At 39.3% G+C, this 20728-nt stretch overlaps 1 protein-coding gene across 1 annotated transcript in view; it reads right to left on the bottom strand.

Annotated features, from left to right (window-relative positions):
• ACSL3 (acyl-CoA synthetase long chain family member 3) overlaps positions 1 to 20728 on the bottom strand; it is an 81310-nt gene that overhangs the window by 33851 nt on the left and 26731 nt on the right. The window contains exon 2 of the mRNA XM_032754352.2: positions 1075 to 1492. Coding sequence (XP_032610243.1) covers positions 1075 to 1452 — 378 coding nt within the window. The 5' untranslated portion in view covers positions 1453 to 1492. The remainder of the gene's footprint in view (positions 1 to 1074; positions 1493 to 20728) is intronic.

Raw genomic sequence — 20728 nt, forward strand, 5'->3', positions numbered from 1 at the left:
TATACTACCAGTGAAGCACTATTCCATGATCTAATTTTCCTCATTGAATTTTCTACTATAATTTTCCTCACTGAATTCTCAAGATAATAGTAATGTAATAATAAAAGCTAGAGCATTTACATTAAGTGCCACAAATTGTTCTAAGCACATTGCAGATATATACACACACACTCAATCCTCACAAGCATGAACGCTGTGATCAGTGAGGAATGGAGGGTATGAGTTCTGGAGCCAGAAGGCCTGGATTCCAGTCCCAGCTTCACTAGCTGTAGTGTCCTTGGGGTAGGTTACCTCAACTATCTGTGCCTCAGTGCTGTCATCTGTAAAGTGAAAATAATAACAACTAACTCATAGGGTAACTTAGTCTTAAGATGATATATGTAAAGCTCTTAGAACAGCTTGGCTCTTGAGTGTCAGTAATGATCATTATCTTCATATTACAGAAAAAGAAACCGAGGCAAATTAGTTAAACTACTTTTCCAGGGTCAGAAAGCTAGTAAGTGGCAAAGCCAAGATTCAGACCTATAGTCTGGGTCTGGAGTCCAGGCTCTTAATCGCTGTTACACTGCCTCTAAGAACATCTTGCCAGTTGTTTCAAATCAACAATGGCAGGTTTCTCCATATTTCTGAAAAGAAATGTTTTAAGAACCATGCAGTTGCCACAGCCAAAGTACAAAGACATGAAGCACTCACTGCAACCCACATCTAAGCCACATTTAACCACATTTAACACAGCAGGTCCCACCCCAAAACCTGGAGCCATTTCTAGCACCCAGCTGCTCTAGAGACAGGGAGTATGGTTTCATACCCAAAACTGCCCTAGACATTCCAAACCCCGGTAGACACTGGGGAAGAGCTCCACACCACTGGGTCGCGATGTCCTTCTGAAAACTCGGAACATATCAGTGCTGGTAAGTACAGGAGGAAATCAGAAGGCAGTCTAGCCCCCTTCCTACACTGTTTCTCCTTCAACAGCAAATTCTAATGGAGGCAGGCTGTGCTTGTCCTTTACTTCATTCCTAATAGGATATTTTATTCAGAAAGAATTCAAAGGCAATGAAAAGATCATCTTACCTTTTTAAAAATTTTTCCATTTGGTTGTATTTCATCTTCCTCATTTAAAACTTCACGTGTTCCCAAGAGTCTTTTGTTCTTAAATTTGTTTTTTGCATATGTAAAAACTTTATCTAAAGTATCACATCCAGGGTATAATACTGAAGCCAAACCATCCAAACTATTAACAGATCTGTATGCAGAATCAGGTTTTGAATTTACAGGTTTTGCTTTAATTCGGTTTGATTTTTCTTGTCTTGACTCAGAGAAAAAATAAAATGGAATGTATGTTAAAATAGTATAAAGTGATATTAGAAAATGTATAAAATATAAAAGAATAGGGTTGATGGTATGTTTTAGCTTCATGGTAGATGGTTTTGAAGACACGTGGTTATTCATAAGTACTCAAAAAGTAGAATTAACAGACTTCAGCGAGAATCTAGAAGGAAGAAAAAGAAAGGCGTTAGTTCAAAATCATTTTAAAATAATTTAAAGAAAAGTTACATCAGCAAATGAAGATTTTTTTTTTCTATCAGGCAGCAGCTACCATGCTCGTCCCCTATAATGTCTTGATATTTCTAAGAGACTCATTTGTACAATATCTATTAACAATGGAATTACAAGAAAAGTTTCCACATCATATTGTAAGCAGGTGGCTGTTCCAACCAAAACCCTAAGTATCCACAAACATTTCCCAGTAGTAAAAAGGGAGCAAGTCAGAAAGAGGGTTGGGGGGAGACCAAAAATTTACCCATTTCCTGTACTTCAGCATCTCACTGCATTAGAGATGGCAAGTACTTTACAAATATGACACATCCATCCTCTCTCACAGCCCCAGCAGCCACTGCCAAATAATCACTGCATTCCTTCCCTGTGAGCCCCATTCTCACTCTAGTCAGCAACAAGCAACTGGAGTTTGCAAACACAAAAAATTCATTTTCCACAATGGCTCTACAGATAGTTTTCAAGTTAGGTTAAACGATGACGCAAGAAAGCAGTATACTTTGGTCATTCTGTACTTGCATTCATCAGATTTATTGAAAATCCACTATGTTAGATATCATTCTACGCACTGCGAAAGTAACAGTAAACAAAACGGCCTAAGTTCCTGCTCTTATGCAACCTACACGTTCACTGGGAGAGGTAGACAAACAAATATGCATGTATGCATGCATGCATGTGTACGTGCCAGGTGGTGATAAATGTTATGAGGAAAATAAACCCAGGTGAGGAAAACAGAAAGTGACTGGGGCAACACTGGAGAGGTGCTAGAGCTAACTGATATCTGAACAGAGACTCATAAGGAAGAGAGAGTGTACCATGTGCCTATTTGGGTAAGAAAGAGCACTCCGGGCATAGGGTAACAGCCATTGTGTGGCAGGTGGGTAATAACACCTTTTTTTTTTTTTTTTAAGACAGGATCTCACCCAGGATAGAGTACAGTACAAGATTATAGCTCACTGCAGCCTCAAACTCTCGGACTCAAGCGATTCTCTCTCCTCAGCCTCCCAAACAGTTGGGACTACAGGCATGTGTGACCATACTCAGCTAATATTTCAAAATTTTTTTTGTAGAGACAGGGTCTCATGATGCTGCCCCAGCTGGTCTCAAACTCCTGGCTTCAAGCAATTCTCCCACCTCAGCCTCCCAAAGTGCTGGGATTACAGGTGTGAGCCATCGCATCTGGCCATCATTCTTGAAGAAATAAAATTGAAGCAAACTAGTAACTAGTTACCCTACCCAGCTCCAAATCCATGACTATGATTTCTTCCCAAGTGACGTAAGCAGCCAGCATTTTTCACCTCCTACCCCTAGCTCTGTGTTGCAGAAATTCTATTCCAGGCAAGTGTAGATAGATGACAGAACTGAAGAATCCTTTCTCTTTCATCCAGTCCCCATTCTTAGGGCAGAAGCTCTACCCCAGGTGCATCAGGCCAAGGACACCAAGCACAGACCATCTTTGCCTCACCTCTTGTAAGGCAGAGGTTCCATGCAGGCCAAGAAGCTCCAAACAGAGAAGACTGATGGGTACATTGATGGCCTAGTAGACCACTCACAAAACAGATGTAACTATAAGAAAATCAAGCTGCTGTCCCCATCTCCAGCTCCAGAACAATGGCACAAAGGTTCTGCACAGGCTGGAGAAGCAGGCTGTAAGAACACAGAGCCCCTTAGCAATTTCTAAGACCGACTATATTTAGAACAAGGAATGGAAAAGTTCATGCCTAATGGCACTGTCAAAAACAAATGAGACATTGGTGGTAAGCAATTATGATGAGGCTGCCCAGTACTTTGGGAGGCCAAGGAGGACAGAACACAAAATCAGGAGATTGAGACCATCCTGGCCAACACGGTGAAACCCCGTCTCTACCAAAAATACAAAAATTAGCTGGGCGTGATGGTACATGCCTGTAGTCCCAGCTACTCGGGAGGCTGAGGCAGGAGAATTGCTTGAACCTGGCAGGCGGAGATTGCAGTGAGCAGAGATCGCACCACCGCACTCCAGCCCGGCAACAGAGCAAGATTCCATCTAAAAAAAAAAAAGACGCTGGTAGTTCTGTGACAGCAGCAAGTGAAAGACTAACCAACTACTGTAGAAGTTTCACAGAGAACCAGGGAAGGAGATACCTAAGAATCCTCCTCCTTGACATGACAAGCCTCAAAGACTGCCATCAAACACAACCCCTACACAAAGGGCATCTTAATTTAACTGGATCACAAGTGGGGAAATTTATGGCCCAGAGCTTTGTCCAAAACAATAAAGCAATCAGTTAGCAATTAGTGAAGAATAGCTGCTGGGTGGTGATACCAATGAAAGCGGAAGCTTAACAAGGAGATCTGAGAGTTAAGGAAAGCCCTGCTGAAAATCAGCTATCATCTCTCAAGAAGGGCAGTCCAGGGTGACTATGTGCGTGCCTAAGTGTGCCCTCTTGAGGAGAAACATCAGAGGGTACACTGTGCAGAATAAACAAACCTCAGTGTAACAGTTCAGCCAAGTCAGTTAACAAATAAGGAAACAACACAACAAGCAGCAGCCCTGGAAGAGGGGAGGGAAAATCAGTATTCCGAGTTGCTACAAAATACTATCTAAAATGCCCAGTTTACAACACAAAATCATGAGGCATGCAAATAAACAGGAAAGTATGACACATAGAAAGAAGGGGAAAGCAGGCACCAGAAACAGTCCTTGAAGGCCCAGATGTCAGACTTAGTATACAAGACATCAAAGCAGCTATTATAAATATGTTCAAAGAACTAAAAGACTGAATTCTAGCACTCTGGGGGAAAAAAAAAAAGAACTAAAGGAAATCATGCTTAAAATACTAAAAATCCAAATCTTACAAGGAACACCTCCAAATTTGCTCATGCACAACTGGTGAGAAGTCAGGACTCCCAATTGAGCCCCAGGCTCTGTTCACCATTCCAGGCTGCTTTCTTTGACAACGTATTGTGTAGTAATCCAAAGACCGGTCGAGAGAATTTGGGTTTTGCCATAAAGGTCATGGGGAGACATTAAAGCTTTCAGGAAAATGGCAAAATGAAAACAAATGGTCTTGCTACACCTAGAACATCAGAGTTGCAAAGAATAAACATACCCTAATAACCCAGAAGATGTTATCCAACTAAGTTCTCTCTCTAAAATTTAATTTTGCATATTTGTTTTTGAATTAAAAATAATATCATGGCCAGACATGGTGGCTCATGCCTGTAATCCCAGCACTTTGGGAGGCCAAGGCAGGCGGATTGCTTGAGCCCAGCAGTTCAAGACCAGCCTGGGCAAGATAGTAAAACCTCATCTCTACAAAAAAGAGAAAAATTAGCAGGGTGTGGTGGTGCACACTTGTAGTCCTTGCTACTCGGGAGACTGAGGTGGGAGGATCACCTCAGCCTAGGGAGATCAAGGCTGCAATGAGCTGTGATCCTGCTACTGCACTCCAGCTTGGGCAACAAAGCAAGACCCTGTCTCAAAAAATATATATAAAAAAATTAGCCAGATGCAGTGGCTCATCGTGAGGCTGAGGCAGGACCGTTTGGGTCCTTACCACCCCTGAACAATCCTTTTGAAAATCTCAGCTGGGACCTAACAAGATGGCAGAAGCTGAAGACCATGTCACAGCTACCCCCCTTAACTGCTGCTGGCAGCAAAGGACTTACTCTAGAGGTGTCCCCAAAACAGCCACTTCAGACCCCCCTTATTCCACTGTAGTTTCCCTGGGACACAGGATCCTGCTGGCAACATCAAGAAAAATCTGACATCCTACTAAAGGCTGTGGGACATGTTCCTATTATGAAAACAAAGAAGCAGGCAGTAGAGTGAACTCGAACCATCCAAAGACTCCTTGACTTCATCAAAAAAGTTCCTTAAACTTGCAACCTCAGTTGTTTATTTATGTGAGTCAGGCTTTTGCTCTTTCCTTGGACCAGGAATTTGGAAGCTTCTATGAGTGTTTCAGCAGTGATGGTAAACTAGTTCTACATTACTGCAAATCTCAGGCATGGGAATGAACCACAGAAAAAAACAACTTGCTTCTTAGAATGAATTTTCACAGAGGAAATAGCTCTGAAAAGTTTTGATGCTTTGTAGCAAGAGACTTACCAGATATGACCTATTCAGTATGTGTCCACTATGACCTATGTTTATGCCTAAGAAAACATTCACAGCATGAATGGACTCACAAAAACGTGATTTGTATTAATACACAAATCATCATAAAAGACTGACATCAGAGCATACCCACCGTTCCTATACATTACTATTCTCATTGCCGCAGATCTGCCTCCAAGGTTGAAATGGAGACTAAGACTGTATAAACTTCACCACCAGTTCTCAAAATGACCATAATTGGTTTTGTTTGTTTGTTTGTTTGTTTTGAGATGGAGTTTCGCTCTTGTTGCCCAGGCTGGAGTGCAATGGCACGATCTCGGCTCACCGCAACCTCCGCCTCCCAGGTTCAAGCAATTCTCCTGCCTCAGACTCCCAAGTAGCTGGGATTACAGGCATGCACCACTATGCCCGGCTAATTTTGTGTTTTTAGTAGAGATAGGGTTTCTCCATGTTGAGGCAGGTCTCGAACTCACGACCTCAGGTGATCCGCCCACCTCGGCCTCCCAAAGTGCTGGGATTACAGGCGTGAGCCACTGCGCTCAGCCAACCATAATTGTTTTAATGGTAAAAGTTTATTAAAGGGCTTTTTTTTTTTTAACCTATTCAGGGAACTTCTGTTTGTTTGGGATATGGGATGTTTACATTTATACTCACTGTGTTACCTTCTTGTGAAATAGTCATATTGACCTGCTCACTGAATACCTTAAATAGTCCAGTAGAGGGCAGCCCTGCTGGCAAAAAGGGTTTTACATCTTTACCACACAGTAATAGGGGAAAAGACTGTTTTTGTTAATTTTTAGCTAATATCTAGCCAGGAGAGCAAGCATGTTGGGCAAATTGAAAGACTATTTCAGAGAATATATATAGTTTAAATTTATTCCATTGGCATACAGAAAAAAAATTTATAAATTCTGGACAAATGACTCATATAACTTTTCTCAATCCTATCATTTAATATTTCTTGAGTTCCAATCATATAACTATGGTATTACTCTGTCATTTATTTATATAGTATCAAAAGTACTCAATAATCCCAGCAACATCTTTGAGTGTTTCACAATGCACTTTCCAACTTGAAAGCAATCAATAATTGAAAAACAGGCCAGCATGGTGGCTCACAACTGTAACCCCAGGACTTTGGGAGGCGAGGACAAATGGATCACTTGAGCTCAGAAGTTTGAGACCAGCCTGGGAAACATGACGAAGCCCTGTCTCTACAAAAACTACAAAAATCAGCCAGGTATGGTGGCACACACCTGTAGTACCAGCTACTCAAGAGGCGGAATGAAGTGGGAGGATGGCTTGAGACCAGGAGATGAAAAGTGCGGTAAGTCTAGATCATGCCACTGCACTCCGGCCTGGGCCACAAAGTCAGACCTCGTCTCAAAAAAAAAAGAAAATCAACCTTCGATTTTACGTGTATTTCATGCCATGACTAATACAGTACCACTTTTACTGATGCTACTAGGTTGTAACTTCCTAAGGTGTGATTTAACTTTTTTTTCTTCCTTCTGTGTTATATTTGTAGTACCATATTGATGGAGGCTGGAGGCAGACAAATACCTAGGCAGATAGGGTAGGGTCCCCGGTGAAACCTCACCTTCAAGCCTAAAGCAATCTGAAGGCTGAAAGACTGGACTGCTGGTCCAGGTTGAAACCCGTGACCCAGAGGGAGAAAGTCTGCCCCAGTTTGCCCACCGTTTCCTGACTGATTCTTTCTGAATAATGCCCTGGGGTGGAGCCACCAGGAATTTGTGCCTTATGCAGAGGAGGAGTCTGTACTCTTCAGCTCCTGTGTGGTGGCCCTGGTATTCAATTTGTGAGGTGGAAACCTGCCTGCAGGACGCCTCTCTTTGCTGAGCTTTCCTTTTGCTTAATAAATTCCGCCCTCCTCATCCTTCAATGTGTCCACACGCCTAATTTTTTTCTGGTCATGAGACAAGAACCTGGATTTAGCTGAACTAAGGAGCAAGAATCCTGCATCAATATCTTTTTTAAAGCATTACAATAAATTGAATGGCATGTACAAACGAGATCTAAGGTATGTACTAGAATTCCAAGTATTGCCGGGCGCGGTGGCTCACGCTTGTAATCCCAGCACCTTGGGAGGCCGAGGCGGGCGGATCACGAGGTCAGGAGATCGAGACCACGGTGAAACCCCGTCTCTACTAAAAATACAAAAAATTAGCCGGGCGTGGTGGCGGGCGCCTGTAGTCCCAGCTACTCGGAGAGGCTGAGGCAGGAGAATGGCGTGAACCCGGGAGGCGGAGCTTGCAATTAGCCGAGATTGCACCACTGCACTCCAGCCTGGGCAACAGAGCAAGACTCCGTCTCAAAAAAAAAAAAAAAAAGAATTCCAAGTATTTATTTTCAAAGGTAATGGTGTGAATGGTATGATTTTATTGAAGGATTTGAATTATATTTTAATCCCTTAAAGCCCAGAATGCAATTTATGGCTACAGGGATCTGCCATACATTAGCATTAGGGGACGCTAAGTAACAACTAACGTTATAGTGATGAAATCACTGTCTAGTTCTCATTTTCTACCCAAACCTGTGAATTTTTGAGTCCCCTTACACCAGTGTCCTTATGTAATTAATATAGCTAATAGCACTAGAATAATACTGACAAGTTGAATTATGTAACATTATCTTACAAGATTATAAAAATTTGCAATTATGTTCAAAGCTGGAAAGTGTTTCAAGTTAAATAAGCTGGATATGAAAAAAGACTTGTTATCTAATTTTGTCCACTTAGTTTACTTAAGTGAATATATTTACACCCATGTATTTAACAAGTAGCAAAAATATGTTAAATTTGGGTATTGTGTTTACCACTGAGGTTTCAGATGATAGAATATTTGCTACCTCAACAATACTTAAGTTCAATTTTTTTTTTTTTTTTTTTTTTTTTTTTTTTTTATTTTTTTTTTTTTTTTTTTTTTTTTTTTTTTTTGAGATCAAGTCTCACTCTGTCACCCAGGCTGGAGTGCAGTGGCGCAATCTCGGCTCACTACAACCTTCGCCTCCGGGTTCAAGTGATTCTCCTGTCTCAGCCTCCCGAGCAGCTGAGACTACAGGCGTGCTCCACCACGCCCAGCTAATTTTTGTATTTTTAGTAAAGATGGGGTTTCACCATGTTGGCCAGGATGGTCTCGATCCCTTGACCTTGTGATCCACCCACCTCGGCCTCCCAAAGTGCTGGGATTACAGGCGTGAGCCACCATGCCCGGCCTTTTCTTTTGGACCTAAATAACTAGTTCATTAAATCTAAGGTTAGCTTAAAAAAGATCTCAGCTGTATAAAACCTGGCTTTTAGACAGAAATAAGTAAGCTGATTTTAAAATTCACATGGATATTAAAAGCACCCAGAACAGCCAAACAATCTTGAAAAAGAAGAACAAACTTGGATGACTTGTATGTCTTAATTTTAAAATTTACTACAAAGGAAAAGTAATTAAGACGGTGTGGTACTGGCAAAAGGACAAATAGATCAATGGAGTCAATTTAAGAATCCAGAAAGAAATCCTTATATTATGGACAAATGAATTTCAATGGGGTGGTGAGAAAATTTAATGGGGAAAGAACAGTCTTTTCAACAAATAGTACTGAAATAACTAACAAGCAAAAGAATGAAGCTGTAACCCTTCCTTACACCATACAAAAAGTTAACTCAAATGGATCATACAACCTAAAGGTAAGTATTAATCATCAAGTGTAAATGGTGCTTCAGGAAGAGTACAGTAAAAGGTAGAGACTAGTTCTGGCATTTTCTGAGAAACCTTCTTGGATCAAATGGCAATTTTTTGTGATCTTAAAAGGCTTGAGGACAAGTGAGGATGGTGTAGGGAAGTGGGAGTAGCGATGGAGCTTTAGAAGTGATGGCACCGCACAGATTGACCAAGCACCAAAACGTCTGTCTTTTGTTCAAGAAACAAAAAACAAACCAGAAGAGCAGGGCCGGGAGGAGACGAAGTTGAACTGTTGTGCCCTTTGAAAAGAACTTAGTTTGCATTCTAATGTACACAAATGCAGGTTTAGAAAATAACTATATGTACACAATGTGAAGGTAGCAGAAACTAGAGGCAAAGAAATTAGATAAAAATCAGTGAAAATAATTCTTTACCTTCCTTGATCAAGAGGCTAAGGTGGTGTGACACAGGACCAGCAGCTTCTGAGGGTGGCAAATGTTACAGCTGTTCCCCCAGTCCTTCCCAACAACTAATTCTGTATCTGAATACAATACAGAATTAAGTCATGAATTAGAGCTGTAACAATACAAGGAGAGAAAATGATCTTGGTGCCTTCCACCAAGACAGAAATACAAGAAGTAAAATAGGTGGTCAGTGGTTGGATGGTTGGGAGAAAGAAAATAAATACAGTCTTGAAAATACGGGTTTAAGATTCCTGTGAGTCATCCAAATATACATAAACTGTGAAACTCAAGAGAGGCCAGAGCTAGAGGCATACATTTTGGAGCCATAAAGAGAAGGATGAGAATGCCCACACAGAACGCATAGGAAATCTACAAGATCAAGCTCAAGGACAGCCAGGGGCGGAGAAGAAAGTACCTTGAAACCAATAAAGAGAAATGAGAGGACAATTTGCAAAAGCCAGAGAGAGCCACAGCGAGTTTTGTATTTTTAGTAGAGACGGGGTTTCACCATGGTCTCGATCTCCTGACCTCGTGATCCGCCCGCCTTGGCCTCCCAAAGTGCTGGGATTACAAGCGTGACCCACCGCACCCGGCCTAAGCCATTTAATTTTTCTAAAATGTTCTAGATAAATTAAGCAAAGTAACAAATTTAGACAACTGCATCTTATTTGCTAGGTGGCTCTAAAAAATCTTTAGAACTAGTCACAGATACTTTATGTTGCTACACCTTAGAATGAGTATTATTGTCAGAGGTGTTTGAACCAGAGCGACTCCATCTTTGGTGAGGGCTAGGAAGATGAGGCTGGGACTTGCTGGGCTGCATTCCCAGAAAATTAGGCATTCCGAGCCTCTGGGTGTTTCCAGTTAAGGGAACAAATTAATAATGTTTAAAAAACAGATCCAGACTTGGGAGTGTCCAGATATCCCGATACCTGGAGAACAAAGGCATTCCTAATTTTGCTTTAAAGATAACATTCATTTTTGCAAAATATAGTAATTATTCCTTTATCACAAACCCTGTAGCAGAGCACATCTTCCCATCTATACCAGCATTGTACCTAGGGTGGGCGCATTCCTCTTCTTTCAGGAGTATCCTACTCTGTCTACGGAGTAGCTGTCCTTTCGCCACTTTATGTTCTTAATAAACTTGCCTCTACTTTGCACTATGGACTCACCCCGAATTCTTTCTTGCACAAGATCCAAGAACCTTCCCTTCAGGTCTAGATCAGGACCTCTGTCCTGTAACATTATCTTTCTCTTTTTATTTATTTATTTATTTATTTATTTATTTATTTTTATTCTTTTTTGAGACGGAGTCTCGCTCCGTTGCCTGGCTGGAGAACAGTGGCGCGATCTCGGCTCACTCCAAGCTCCGCCTCCCAGGTTCAAGCGATTCTCCTGCCTCAGCCTCCTGAGCAGCTGGGACAACAGGCGCCCGCCACCACGCCCAGCTAATTTTGTATTTTTTAGTAGAGACGGGATTTCACCATGTTAGGCAGAACACTATCTTTCAAAAGTAAAAGTAAACTTGAACAGCTAAATCTGTCAACCTTTCTTTCACAGCTTCTAGGTTTCCAACCTAGTTTTAAAAGGCCTCAGCTATCCAAAGGTTAAACTATTGGTCTCCTGTATTTTTTCTAGTGTTTACCTAATTTTTACATCTAATCTTTAATTCAACAGAGTTTATTTTTCTATATTGTATGACGGTGAAAGCTAAATTCTTTCCTCTCAGATAAACTACCTAAAGCATTTTTAAATAAACCACTCTTTTCTCAAATAAACAAAATGTCCTCTTCATTAATAATTTCTCATTCACACTCGGATGTGTTTCTAAACACCATTCTGTTCCTGCCATGTATTTGCCTACTGCTTTGCTAATACCCCTTTATACCAAATACAAATTTACAGCAATGTTTCTTTTTGTTTTGTTTTGCTTTCATTTGTTTGTTTTTTGTTTGTTTTTGTTTTTTGAGACGGAGTCTCACTCTTCCGCCCAGGCTGGAGTGCAGTGGCGCGATCTCGGCTCACTGCAAGCTCCGCCTCATGGTTTCACGCCATTCTCCTGCCTCAGCCTCCCAAGTAGCTGGGACTACAGGCGCCCGCCACCACGCCCAGCTAATTTTGTTTTTGTATTTTTAGTAGAGATGGGGTTTCACTGTGTTAGCCAGGATGGTCTCAATCTCCTGACCTCGTGATCCGCCCACCTCGGCCTCCCAAAGTGCAATGTTTCTTAAATGTGGCCCATGGACCAATCCTATCAGAATTACCTTAGAGGTTATTTAAAATGAAGATTCCTCAGATATGCCTCCCTATCTTCCTTACTGCCCCAATACCTAAAAATTGAAAACTCCTGTGGCAGTTTCATTTTTAAATTGCAACCATGCGGGTTTTTTGTATACTAATGCTTGAGAACTACTGCTTTAAATATCTGATAAGACCTTCACTACCCACATTTTTCAAAATTCTCGTTGATTCTTACAGATTTATTCTCCTACAAAATCCAGAGGATTTAACATTTCTGTATGATGAAACACAACTTTAAAAGAATCAAAAAGAAAACAAGCGTCCAGGAAAAAATGGTGACAAAATACACAAAGAGTGCCTATAAATTAAAATAAAAGTCAAGCAACACAAGGAAAATGGGCAGAGAGTATGAATAGGGAAGCCAAAAAAGAGGAAATAAAAGAGGAAGCCTGCGAGTTAAATACTGGATTTGATAATGTGAAGGTCTCCACTGACCTTAAACTTGAAAAGAGCTTAAGTGTTAAGGACCAAAGCTCAACTGAAGAGGGTTCAAGAAAGGGCAGAAAGACAGTAAGCAGAAAGAGTTCTAAAGAACAAAGAAATGGTAACAGGCCAGGACAAAAGAGATTCTTTTGTTTTAAACATAAATAGTAGAGCTTGTCTGCAGACTGATGGCTATGAACCAGCAGAGGAAAGTATTATGCAGAAGAGAGCCACACCCTGGAGGAGGAGAGAGGGTGGGAGAAACAGGGACACAGATGTGCGGGAATAGGAGCTTGTACAAGATTTTCTTCCGGGTGCTTCTATTTTCTCAGAGTAACAAGAAGCAAAATCATTGGATGGGAGGGAGGCAGAAAGGAAGGTATCAGAAAATTAAGGAGAAAGTATAAAAGTCTTCTAGGAGAGTGGGAGAATGAATGGTCATGGAAAAGGAGTAGCAAAGGCAGGTTGGAGTATGAAATAATAAGACCACAGTGTCAGAAGGATATTGAAATCACTAAGAATCACGACAGAGTAGTGTCAGGGTCACAGGAAGACATATTTACAGATTTGGGGATGAGTAGTTAACTGCAACTAGTAGTAATATAGTCTTAAGATAAAACTTGGACACACATACACACACACACACACACACACACCTGAGAGACATGGCAGTACTGTTTCAGTGGCAAAAAACAAAAATAGAAAATGATCTACAGATTCATTAATCAAAGAATGCCTGAAAAACATATATACCCATTGAATAGACTATTATGCAGCCACTAAAAGCAAGCAACACGTACATGCATTGACCTAGAAGAACTTCTATGATACCTTGCCAGCTGAAAAGAATGTATACACGGGCATGCCTGGCTTCATGCCTGACTATAGAAAAAGATATAGGCAAGTCAAGGTTTTTAAGAAATTATCCCTAAGTATTTAAACGCAGGTCTAAGTCCATTAATCTTTCACCATGAAGAATTTAACAACTCTCAACTTCACTAAACTCTCAGAACTGCTAATTAAAATAACGAGATGAATTAAGTTTAACAGCATTAAAAGAAAATGACCTATTACTACCTATAAAATAAAGACGAGCAAACAAAATCTTGAAATATAAAATTGTATGATAAATAGCTAGGTTCAAACACTTGAAATGTGTTTTTAAAATGTTCTGTGCAAATGGTCAGTTGCATTATATCAAATATTTACATCTTATATTTTAATTAGCAATTGTTTTAAATCATAATGATCAAGCATAAGGAAGATCTCTTCTCTGTATGACCTCTATTATTTGAGAGAAAGAACACAGGTGACTTGGAAAGAGTGGAGGAAAAGGAGACCAGACAGGATTTTGTGTCATTCAGATCTCGTGTTATGAAACAAATGTAAGTAAAGTAATGGAGCTTAACCACCAGCCAGGAAATCACTTTCAAATGATATACTTCCAAAAGGTATGAAGTGGATGTTAAAATAAAATTTTATCTTAAAAATTGCTATTAAAGAATATTATTAATATCATAGTCAAATGCCCTGTAACAGCTCCCAAGTTTTCAAAACAAAAATTGCTACAAATGCTCATATGAAAGCTTCCTGCCAGGAGTGGCGGCTCATGACTGTAGTCCCAGCTACAAAGGAGGCTGAGGTGGGAGGATCTCTCGAGCCCAGAGGTTGAGGCTGTGGTGTGCCGTGATCACACCAAAGCACTCCAGCCTGAGCAACAGAGCAAGACTTTGTGAAAAGACAAAGTCAGAAAGAAAGACACCCTGTGAGAAAAAACAACCCTGTGAGGTGAGAAGAGGCAGAGGAGGGATGAAGAGAGGAGGGAAGGGAAGGAGAGAGAAAGGAGGTGGAAAGAGGGGGAAGGGGGAGGAGAGAAAAGGAGAGAAGGAAGAAAGAGAAAAGAGAGAAGGAAGAAAAGCTTCCATCAGACATGACGTGTTTTCCTAAGAGAAAAACAGGAAAAAAGTAGGCTGCCACAGGGATCACTTTCAGACTAATGTATCAAATGGTTCTACCTGCTTAGATCTGCGGTTTCAAGAATGTCTCAGGCGCAGGAGAGATACAACATGGTACCTCAACCCAAAATTGACAGACCTGTGAAATTAACCTCCACAAAACTCGTGGACTGAACAAAGAAAACGGAAGTCACCCTCAGAATCTAAGACATGTACAATGTCTACAGGAGGGAAGAAGTCAACAATGGTATTATATTCACATTGTACTAATAGAGCAAGCAGACATTTTATGCCCCTCACATCCACCATCATCATGAAAAGGAACCTGAAAACTCAACTTGCAGAGCAGGCAGAGAGCCCCAACATTTAGAAATGCTCCCACAAAGTGAAAGGCAGCAGAGGATGAGGACGGGGAAGAGAGGACAGAAAAGGAGAAAATACTGCAGATGGTGCATCTTGACATGCCACAATTTACTTCTTGGTTAATCCTGCCCACCACTCAATCTGATTTCCTCCTCTGTATTTTTCTTTTGGCCTACCACACTCAGGCACCAATACTATACAACTGTTCATATCTGCAAATAACAATAATAATAATATGGCTTAGCATTTTATCTCTAATGAAGTATAAATGAGTGGCTTGCATAATGCTGGATATCAAGGAATCCGTATTTGCTAGTATGAAATGTGGCTGGAATTTTTCACCAAGCTTGCAATAAATAGGAAACAATTCTGAGTGCAGGCAAACAAGCACAGTGAAGGGAACTTTTTATATTATCTCATTTAATTCTCACAAAACCCAATTTCAAACAGATTGCGCCCAAAGGCACTTACAGCTAGCAGGTAAGGTAGGATATTAACCTACATGTCTCTCCAAGGCATGTCCAAACTTTTCAATGCCCCCACACTCTCTTAATAAACTCTATGGTTAATACCTTATTGTTGGGGAGAAAGAAGTGCCCTTTAATACACTACTTTTGAGATTCTCCTTTCCACAAAAGTTAGGTGACAGTCACACACATTCTACAGAGACTGTAAGAGTCCCAGATGAATGACGCAAATCACGTATTATGAAATAGGAAACCAGGGTCAAGAAGGGCAGAAAGAACTATTTCCTACCCAGAATTAGTCTCTCAGAGTTATAATGCAAAGTGCAATCAGAGACTATTATTTACCATCAGGAAAGAGTTTCTTTTTAGAGGGGCACCCTGGTTCTCACAAACATGTTTGCTTCTCAGGCTTCCAAAGCTAAACACATAATAAAAATACATACCTAGTTCAAGAGAATGGTTTTAAAACATTTACTTACTATATATCCTGCTGCCTCCCTCCCCAAAAAAGCAGACCTAAAAGTAGGAAAGTTGTTTTAAATTCTTACAAATATCAACAACACACAAACTAACTTATTATGTGTAATACAGTGGTTCTTATGTATTTAGTAAAGACAAAGAATTTTTCCTCTCCAAATCCTCAACTACTAACACAATCTTTCAACAACTTCAAAGATTTCAACTATGACCACACAGTTGCAATGTATGACATCGCAATGACTACAGGGCTGAAATCAATATCATTAATCCATGCAAGAACTTCCTTAATACAAAAATAAAATTGTCAAAAAGATTCTGGACAGGAAATCAATTAAAAACATTATTAGAAGGTTTAGTCATATAACTATCTGGATTAGATAAAGTTCCACCTTACAACTAGGAAGTTTTATGAGGAAATAATAATTTGGTATTTTATTTTTAAGAAAACTATTAAGCCTATATTTATTTTAACCTCAGAAAATGAAATGTTGGCATTAAAGATATATATTGGAAAGGAGAGAGGCAGGAACATTTATTATAGCAAGTCTTTCCCATGAATATATCTAAATGAAAAAGCAGTTTAACAAAGCCAACTTTTTAAGTTTCAGTTATCCAGTGTAATTTTAAAACTGTTTCGGTCCTATTAGTATGATAGCGGAAATAACAGTAGGACTCTCGAGTACTCTCCTTGAACTATAAATACAGTCCCCTCGACGTCCCCAAAACTGATCAAGACCCATTATTTCTTAAAAAACAGCTTTTATCCCTCTTCTAGATAAAAACCAATAGGAAACAGAAATCAGGCAAGGGATTTTAAATACATATACACACATGCATATGTGCCTAAACACATACACTAGACTAGACTGAGCTCTGCTGCCAATTACTAAGAGATCTTGAGCAGGTCACTAAATCTTAATTTGGTCACCATTAATATTGATGCAGTTCAACTAGATCAATTTTAAGACTATATTCTACTGATGCCTAGGGTTCCCAAAATTAAGACAATACTGAATAGGATTCTTTACTCTTTTAGTACTACTCCTTATTTATTCCAATCATTTCCTACAAAATGATTAATGAGAAAGCCAGCTATATAAGTATTTCAGGAGAACATGAACTATTAGATTACTTAATGACATCAACCTGGCTCATGAATATTTGAGGATCTTCATAATTCCAACTCAATCCAGCTACGTACCACATTTGGCATTACATGAACCTGTACTAAGGAGAGTGAACAGACAGCCTAATTTTTAAGTGAAGGTTGTGTTAGTTGAAGTAACAAATTCACTTTTAAATATACCTCTTTTCGGCCAGGTACAATGGCTCACGCCTGTAATCCCAACACTTTGGGAGGCTGAAGTGGGCAGATCACTTGAGGCCAGGAGTCCACGGTCAGCCTGGCCAACATGGAGAAACCCCGTCTCTACTAAAAAAATATAAAAATTAGCCAGGTGCGGTGGTACGCACCTGTAATCTCAGCTACTTGGGAGGCTGAGGCACAAGAATCACCAGGGTCTGGGAGGCAGAGGTTGCAGTGAGCCAAGATCGCGCCACTGCACCTCAGCCTGGGCCACAGACCAAGACTCTGTCTCAAAAATAAACAAACAAACAAACAAACCTACCTACCTCTCTTTCCCCCAGGGTGAAATAAAAAAATAAAGAAAATTCAAAGGCCAGAGGAAAAATATAACAGCTCCAAACATACAAAAAAAAAAAGTTAGCAAAAGTAAATATAATGAACGAAGTATGCGTATTTGAGAGAAGACAGCTCTTCTGGTTATGTTTAACCTTTGTGAATGTAAAATAATTAAAGTTTCTGAAGATTTTCAAGATGATGTTAAAATGCTTATTCCATTTATAAGAGCTACAACAGCTTAAAATAATTTTGCAAGCTAAGTCTACCCAGAATATATTTTCTTTAATTTCAACGACTTATATATCATTCCGTAAGATTACTTAGATGTTTCCTTTTCTCTTCCTCCATTCCCCTTCCCACCCCCAAAAGCCGTTTCTTATCTGTAGTTTGCATGGACCAGCTAAAAAAACAAAGTTAAGAAAAGGCAAATAACATATAATTAGAACTTATAAGTATGTTGTGGAAATATACAGAATAAATAACCTGCATCACAATTAACATATTGCCTTCATTTGTACTATGTAAAGGTTAAGTAGCTAAAAATGAGGTTTAAACATCCAATTACTTCCTTTAGTCAAGAGTCTTGTGTTGTATTCAAATATTACTCACTTTTTTATCTTTAAATTCTTTACAACATATTTTCTTCTTCCTACAAATTCCCAATTATTTTACCACTAAAAAAAGCTATTCCTGAACAACACGTTTCAAAATCAAAGCTACCAAGATCACCAGTTGTCTTCCCTCTCATCACCTCCATTCTCCGCTGTGTCATTTCCTGGCCTCTGCAGCTTTTCTGCAAGTGCTCAAAAACCAGACTACACTTAAAAAACAGAAGACACAGAAAAGAGGAATCCACCTTAAGTAGCTTAAGAAATATCTGGCCCAACTCTTAAAAAACATTTTCCTCTGAAACCAAGGGAGGAGCAAACTTGCTGCTGTCTCTGTCTCCTCCATACTTCTCATCTAGGTCACTTTCACATACAAATCCAAATTTGCTTCCCTACATTTTTTAAGAAGTTTAAAATGTTTCAATCCGACAATCGCACAAAGGACATCTACAAATGTGAATTAACTTCGATTTTTACATTATCTCTTAAATCATGGGACTTCTGAACATAAGCAATTCCCAAACGTGAAAAGGTTGAGTTCTAAGTTTCGGGATTCAAGACACTGGGCTTCCCAAGTAGTTCATGACATTCCTTTTACTTCATCGCACAGTTAACCTATATAACATGATTATGAGTCTTATTTCTCTTTTTAGGCAAAATTATGACAAAGTTATCTTTGTCACTGTACCATAGTACTTCTTCCCTGTGCACCGCCCTCCCACATCAGTTTCTGACGGCCTTTTCCCTCCTCAAATATCCTAAGTACCCTACTGAGCACATATAAATGCACTGAAGCTCCAAAACCACTTCTTCACCTACCCAAACCTAGCTGATCCTCAACAGTAATTAGTCATTTCTACAAATGTCTTCCTATTTAAAATCTATCATTTAATATGCCATAATTTCTTTGCAATTTCAATTTTACTGTAAATCTACTAAACTCTCTTGATGCATTCTCAGCTAAGAATTCAAAGTTTGTAGTTCCCATAACCCATTAACTACTAAAAGAAATTTGTAGAGGAGTACTGTGTTACAATGGGTTTACTTAGTCACTTCAAAAGCACTCTTAATTTGATCATGTATATCCCTCAAAGAGACGCAGGCACAGATATGTCTAAAACAAAGTGAGGCGTACTATTAAAGTGGACAAAGTATATTCCTTTTTCCATCACACCTACTTCATTAAAAGATGGCAATCTTGGATACGCAAACAAAGCATCTGGAAAGATACACTCTATGAAAATAAGGGATAATCCCTAGCAAAAGAATCAGGGTAACATAGGAGTTTCCTGTTTACTTAGATGCTCCTACATTGCTTACAGTTTTTAATAATAAACATATTACTTGTGTGATTTCCTTTTAAATCAGTTAAAAATGTCAAGATTAATAAATTCAACTGATGTGAAAAAAGACTTCAAAATGAGATTCTGAAAAGGAGGATATCAACTATCATGATTCTAATGGATGAAATGCTTACTGCCTTTACGTCATCAAAGCACTTTACCAACATAGACTATTCCCTATAGCAGTCCTACTCAATTTTATTTTCATTTCACAGAATGCTAAAAACCTTCATCCTTAAAGTTTTGCCCTAAAATTTCATAAACTCTAATTCACTTCAGATGACACAGAAAGAATAAAATTGTGCTATATTTCTTATGCCCCATGACAACTATAATAACCATGCAGAACCTTCTATGGGTTGACAAAAAGCCCTTGAAACTACAATCTCTACTAAAATGTCCAGTTAGAAATTTACAGTAACATTAATACAAATTTTAAATGACCATCACATATTAAAATGGTCTAATTCATGCTAAACTATCCAAAATAAAGAGGCTACTGAGCTCAAATCCCTTGCAGATACTTAGTGAAATTCAAGTTCAGGAAAGGAAGGCAGACAATATTGCTCAATGACATGGTTTAATGTCCCAATTGATCTATATAGAATTAAAGTAAGTATAAAACTATCTTCTATAACCTTCACAATTCTATAATCATAAAATGAGAATTACAATTTTTTGGTCAGTTTAGCCATAATTGGTTTTAACTTAATATTTATTTTATAACAAATAAATCTATTGTAATAAAAAATTAAATACTTTACCAGTTGACAATGGTAAGAGGTACTAGGTGCTTTGAAGATATGCACCCTTGTGTCAAAACAAACATAAAAAAGACAAACATTACTACTCATAGTCTAGTTAATCAGAGCCGAATGCCAACTTTTTCCTGGAAGTATTTTACTTCTAAACCTCACATGAAAAGTTTCTGGTGAGTTTTTCTGGAAACACCAATCTATCACACTAGCAAACAAAATTTTTACCATCTAACCTTTCTTCAAAAACATATAGTACACACACTACACACCAGTAAGAATGCCCAAAACCCAAAACACTAACACCACCCAATGCTTGCAAGGATGTGGAGCAACTCTCATTCATTGCTGGAGGGAAGGCAAAATGGTACAGCCACTGTGGAAGTTTGACAGTATCATATAAAACTAAACATACTCCAAATATATGATCCAGCAACCACAGTGCTTGGTATTTACCCAAAAGAGCTGAAAACATGTCTACAAAAACACCTGTACATGCATGTCCATAGCAGTTTGATTCATAATTGCCAAAAGCTGGAAGCAATCAACATATCCTTCAACAAAGTAATGGAT

Source organism: Hylobates moloch, unplaced genomic scaffold (assembly GCF_009828535.3).
Source record: "Hylobates moloch isolate HMO894 unplaced genomic scaffold, HMol_V3 SCAFFOLD_1, whole genome shotgun sequence".
Lineage (NCBI taxonomy): Eukaryota > Metazoa > Chordata > Mammalia > Primates > Hylobatidae > Hylobates > Hylobates moloch.